Source organism: Crotalus tigris, unplaced genomic scaffold (genome assembly GCF_016545835.1).
Source record: "Crotalus tigris isolate CLP2741 ecotype Arizona unplaced genomic scaffold, ASM1654583v1 scf7180000017753.6788120, whole genome shotgun sequence".
NCBI classification, from domain to species: Eukaryota; Metazoa; Chordata; class Lepidosauria; order Squamata; family Viperidae; genus Crotalus; species Crotalus tigris.
Genome location: NW_024096615.1, coordinates 4817190 through 4823189, shown reverse-complemented (window position 1 = coordinate 4823189; position 6000 = coordinate 4817190). Strand labels below are relative to the sequence as shown.

The following is a 6000-nucleotide window of genomic DNA, read 5'->3' as shown; positions in this document are numbered from 1 at the left end:
TAGCAAGTGAACTTTCCTCTGAGAAGGCAAGGTCGTGCTTAGATAAACTATGATTTCACTTTAAAAAAAACAAAACAAAAAAAAAGATCTTGCCAGGAAAGGCAGTTATGCGGTGTTAGTCATGTTTACTCACAAACTAATGGCATGTATTTCAGATTGATTGCAATCCTGGGCCTCTTTAAGAGTTTACCAATTTCAAGGCCACAGCATCCCAGCTCTCTGAAAAACAGGCGGCAAAGAGGCCCACGTCCATTTTATATAGCACAGAGCAAAAACAAATAAATAAAAAATTCTGAAAGAAGGAAATGCCGATGAGAATCACAAAACTAAGCTGGATTTTGTTTCTTTTCTTTTTTTTTTAACAAAATTTTATTAAATTTCTATAGGTGAGGAAAAATAGGAACAATACAGGTATGGTAAAGGGAGGGGTAAAAGGAAAGGGGGAGGGGAAAGAAATAAAGAATTAGGGTAAAATAAGGATAGGTACAATCACATATTTCAACAAACAAGCAACCGTCCGGATCATAATAATGAGTAAGTATCATATTCAACCATTTTTAACAAAGCTTAAACTGTAACATATAAAAAACAATTAGTAAACAAATACATTGATCTATTAAGTAAACACTACTAATAAAATCTCAAAAAAAATTCCTAACAATCAAAAGTAATAAATGAAAATTAGTAAATCAGGAAAAGTAATCGTATCATCGAAATGTTAGTTAGAACTCCATTAAAAAATCAGTCATCTATTCTAAAATATTGAATCCTTCAAGTTCTAACGTGTCTCTAACCATTGATAAAAATTTTTCCCCAAGTTCTAAAATAAATTGAGTCATCTTTTGCTTTCGTTTCTAATGTTAGTCTATCCATTTCTGCACACTCTAAAATTTTGGTAATAATACTTTTCTTTTCTTTTTTTTTTGAAGGGGGTGTCATAAAGCCAGGCTTAAGGCAGAGAGAAATTGGGGTCAGGGTCTTGGGCAGAAGAGGCAATGCCTACTTTCAGAGATAACAGACCAGGAGAGTTGAAAGGGACCTTGGAGGTCATCTAGTCCAACCCCCTGCTGAAGCAGGGGACCCTTATACCATTTCTGACAAGTGGCTGTCCAGTCTTTTCTTGAATGCCTCCAGGGATGAAGCACCCACAGCTTCTGGAGGCCAGCTGTTCCACTGGTTGATTTCTCCTTATGTCTAGGTTGAATCTCTCTAGGTTGAATTAGATGTTGGACTATCTTTGGTCTTCAGGAAGGTTTTCAAGACCTGGATGTTTCTGAGCCCATCATGGGAGGTAAGATATATATATTTTTGGGGGGGTCATCTTTTGTGCCTCGTTTAATTGTCCAAATGGGGTTCCTTACGTTCTGCTTTTAAGGCTGGATGCCTCCTAAATTGGACTTGACAGAGACAAAGGATTCCCTGATTTGGTTCCACCATTCTGCTAAAACTTAATGCTGGGCAGTTTTCTTTTGATGGGTTGAGAAAACGGGGGCTGTTAAAGGAAACCATACTTCAAACAAACATGGTTTAGCGAGCTGCCTAACCCCAAGTGAGCATATTCAAGGAATGTACTGCAAAATTCAAGGCACTGGCTTAGCTATTTCCTGGAGCTGGTGATAGGGCAGCCTTAACTGCAGATCCCATCTTCCCCAGCCAGCACAGCCACTACAACTAAGGAACCAATGGGATCTTCCAAAAATGTCTTTGAATCTTCAACATCTAGCCTCCCAGGAAGAGAAACTCAAATCCAGAAGCCTAAACGGGGGAAACCTTCCATTCTTAAAATTGCTAAACTCACAATTCCATCTCGGAAGGCTTCAGGTCCCAACGACTCCCATCCAAGAGTGGACCTTTCCAAGCAAATTAAGAGCAGAGATAATTGAAGGTCCAATGGATGCTCTGAAGGTCCCAAACCACTTTGGGATCCATTCCTTCTCCTCCTTCTCCTCCTCCTCCTCCTCCTTTCCATTGTGTAAATAAGTACAGGGGCCAATAGCAAGGGCCATTTTAAAAGGGAAGTATCCTGACCTCCGCCCACCCCCTTGATTGGTGGATAAAGAATCCCAGGAGTGGCAAGGGTCAAAGATTGAACCCAGGGGACAAAGAGTATAAAAGCCTCACCCCCCCCCCCAAATATTAGCAGCCTTATCTGACCTCTGAGAGATCAAACCGGTGACTTTTCTTTCTACTCATTAGAAAATGAATCCCAGCAACTCAGGTAAAAAAAAAAAAAAATCACCTTTGGGCTGTTCTATTTCTCCCCTTTTTTTCTTTTCTCTACCAAAAATCCTTTTTACAGGAGGCAGCTGGACTTTCTTCCTTTTTTTTTTCTTTGAAGACTTTTCGCTTCACATCCCAGAAGCTTCTTCAGCTCTGACTGGATGGTGTGGAATGGAAGGATTTATCCTCCTTGCAGACCGCTGGGGAGGCGAAGAAACCTAGGTTTAATCCAAGCCTACTTTGTTAGGGCAGAAAAGGCTCAGCGGGACGGTTTAAAAATCTCCAACTGGCAGGGATTGGAAAGCGGGTTGCCGGTGATAAGGTTGCGAGACGTCCCAAAACGGGCCGATTCCAAAACCGAGCATCTTCTATCTAGACCGCGTTCACACAGCACCACCTGGGCGTCTGAACGCGGTCTAGATGCGCGAACCTTGCCGGTTCTTTGAGCGGCTTCGAGAGATTTTTTTCCCCCTCGGGTAGATGGAGAAAAGCACCGAATTCGTCCCGCGTCGCGTTTGGAGGGCGGTTGAAGTGGGGGGGGGGAGAAAACATGAGAAAGGGGATCCTCTGGGTCTGGGGGCGACTCGCTTCGCCTCGCCCCCCCCCGAGAAGGCTGCTAAGCCAATTCAGACGGGACCTCCGAGTCCAAAACGAATTGCACGGCCTCCAAGGCGCAAATCAAGGCGACTCCGTTGGGGAGGTTTTTCGTGGAAAAGCGGCGTCGTGTGAATGCAGCTGTTGACCCTCCGGATCAGGCCTGCTTGTCTCTCTTCCCCCCCCCCCCATAAGTCAATACAGCACGACTAACCGGCTCGGTTAAAGCCTCCAATTGGCACGGATTGGGAAGCGTGTTAGCTGGTAGTGGTGGGTTTTTGGCTTCTTCTCTTTTTTTTTTTTTTGCAGGTTTTAAAAAGTCAGCCCTACTGGGGGGGGGGGGGCTTCAACAAAATTCTCAAACCGAGCATCATTCTAGAATCTAGACCGCGTTCACCCAGCAACCCCCCCCTGGGCGTGTGAACGCGGAACAGAGGCGCGAAGCCTGCCCGCCTCTTTCCAGAGCCAAATGGAGCTTCACCTTGTGTTCATATTTGTTTTTTTTTTGTTTTTTCCCCCCTCTCTTTTTAGGAAAATGGTCCAAGGCGGGAGTCGCGAGGGGCGAGCGGAGGAAGCGGACCATTTACACGAAGGAGCAAGTGGCCCGTCTGACCGAGGCTTTCGAAGCGCATCCGTATCCCGGCTACGAGGCCCGCGAGCGCTTGGCACGCCAGATCGGCATCCCGGAGGCGCGGATCCACGTAAGAAGGGGTCCCGTGGACCGGGGCAAGGGGTGGCCGGAGAAGGGAGGGTGTTCAAACAACCAAGACCCCCTTCCCTCCGTTGCAGGCGCGTTTCCACCAGCGAGCCACCTTTGCCTGCGCCGTGGCTTCAACTCCGCGCGCGGCTGTGGTGCCAAGCTCCCGTGCGCAATTTGCGCTCTCGGCCGGCCCGCAGGTTTCCCGCTCGGGGTTGACAGGCTGTAAATTGTCATTCAATCCTCTCTCTCTCTCTCTCTCTCTCTCCCTCTCTCCCTCCCCCCCTTCTCTCTCTCTCTCTCTCTCTCTCTCTCTTTTTTTCCAGGTCTGGTTCCAGAATCGGAGAGCCAGGCAACCGAAAACATTCAACCCCCGGGAAAACGAAAGGCCGGAGGACTCTTCCGTGCCAAGACCAGCAACTGGCAATCTGGACTATTCAAATCTCTCCTCTGGACCCGTTTGGGGTGACTTGAGGCCACTGGAGAGAAACTGGACCCTCCCAGGCCACCCCCAAACCTTTCCACAGCTGGGAGGGAGCCAAGAGCTAGCTGCTTCCACATTGCAGGACTCTGTTGAATCCACTCTTCTCCCAGTCCTGCCCAGCTCTGCCAACTGGGACTCCGGTGCTCCCTCTGGATCTGGACACTTCCCCACCATCCCCCCACCTACCCCACAGCATCACTTTCTACAAACGCCCCATGACACTTATTCCTATCAGCCCTACCACCAACAGCAGGCTCCACAGCTGGGGGGTCATTTCTATCCCACCCCATCCTGCTCATCTCCGGAGTCAGCCTTGAGTCTCCACGGAGCCTTGGACCCGCAGGAACCTTTGGGTCTGATTCCGGCACCAGCTACCAATGAGCAGGTACCCCAGCCTGGCTTTTATGGGAATGAAGAGGCAAACTGGGAAAACTGGAGGTAACCGGTCCCGCGGGGGGGGGGTGTCGGTCTCTGAATTTCTCCTTTCCCATTTTACTGCTTATTTATTCATCAGAGCACTTCGGGTTAAGGGGATACCTGTTTTAAAAAGAACTTAAAGGAATGTGTATCTGAAGCTGCTTCTCAAATAAGGGACAATTTGCAATAAAACTTTGTTCTCCAGCTGTGGTTGCCCGTGTTTTCTTATTCCTAGAACGAGGCCAAGTTGAAAACTGATTTCACTTTAAAAAAAAAAAGAAAAAAGAAAACTTGTCAGGGAAGAGGATTATGGGGTGTTAAGTCATGTTTACTCACAAGCAAATGCCATGTGCGGTGGGTGGATTAAGAGAGAAGGTCACCCTGCGTTTACAGACTTTCTTCTCTTGCAAAGCCAGACCAACTAAGGGGGAAAAGAACAAATACCGTGAAAACGGGAGGAAAACTTCCACAGTTCTATTTTTTCCTTCCCTTTGCTTTTTGCAAAGCCAAAAAATAAAAAATAAATTCTTAGCCAGCATCACCAACCAGAGCCAGAAAACTAAGTGGGTTATTTTGCAGGGAGTGTCGTAAAAATCAGGCTTAAGAGAGAGAGAAATTGGGGACAGCTTGGTCAAAGAGACAATTCCCCCATTTGCTGATATTTGACTAACCCTGATATTGCTCTTCAGGAAGGTTTTCAAGATGTTTCTGGATAATGGGTAACAGAAATGAGTATGCAAAACATCCAGTATAAGCCTGAGACATTGTTGTTCGGAATTCTTGAAAATAATGTTAGTAAAGAAGATATATATTTATTCACTCATGTGGTTACAGCGGCAAAAATTGTATTCACTCAAAATTGGAAAGCTATGGCTATACCTAGTGAGGAAATCTTAATTATGCATAAAATTATGCATTGCGCAGAATTAGATAGGTTAACTAAGAGACTCAAAAATCAGCATGAAACGGATTTTTACCAAATTTGGGATAAATTTTGTAGATGGTGGGGGAAAAAAAATATGGAAGTCATTGTAATGAGGTAAGTTAAGACTGAGATTAGAGTGTTGTTATTGTAAAGGGTTTTTTTTCTTATATTAGTAGTTCATTGTGAATATGAACTGTGATGTATGTCAAATCTGATTTACCATGTTCAATGTTTTTAATTTTTGTTATTCAATAAAAATATTTTTTAAATTAAAAAAAAGATGTTTCTGGATGTTTCTGAGCCTCTCATGGGAGATAGGATATGGGGGGGGGGGTAGAGAGACAGTTTTGTGCTTTATTTAATTCTCCAAATGGGGTTCCTTACGTTCTGCTTTTAAGGCTGGATGCCTCCTAAATTGGCCTTAACAGACAAAGGATTCACTGATTTGGTTCCACCATTCTGCTAAAACTTAATGTTGGGCAGCTTTCCTTTGATGTGATGAGAAAATGGGGGCTGTTAAAGGAAACCATACTTCAAATAAACATGGTTTAGCGAGCTACCTAACCCCACGTGAGCATATTCAAGGAATGTACTGCAAAATTCAAGGCTTACCTATTTCCTGGAACTGATAATAGGGCAGCCTTAACTGCAAATCCCATCTTC

At 45.1% G+C, this 6000-nt stretch overlaps 1 protein-coding gene across 1 annotated transcript; it reads left to right on the top strand.

Moving 5' to 3' along the window:
• The first annotated feature begins 826 nt into the window (after positions 1 to 826).
• On the top strand, positions 827 to 5241 carry LOC120306770 (double homeobox protein 4C-like). Its single transcript, XM_039340578.1, has 3 exons — positions 827 to 1291; positions 3346 to 3515; positions 3838 to 5241. Exons 1-3 carry the CDS (start codon positions 1285 to 1287, stop codon positions 4435 to 4437), a joined length of 777 nt encoding a protein of 258 aa, XP_039196512.1. The 5' UTR covers positions 827 to 1284; the 3' UTR covers positions 4438 to 5241.
• The last annotated feature ends 759 nt before the right edge of the window (positions 5242 to 6000 follow it).

Bases quoted from the DNA above. Each gene is read 5' to 3' on its own strand.
- LOC120306770 (XM_039340578.1), top strand. The intron at 3,516-3,837 runs GTAAGAAGGGGT...CTTTTTTTCCAG, and splicing joins TCCCGGAGGCGCGGATCCAC to GTCTGGTTCCAGAATCGGAG.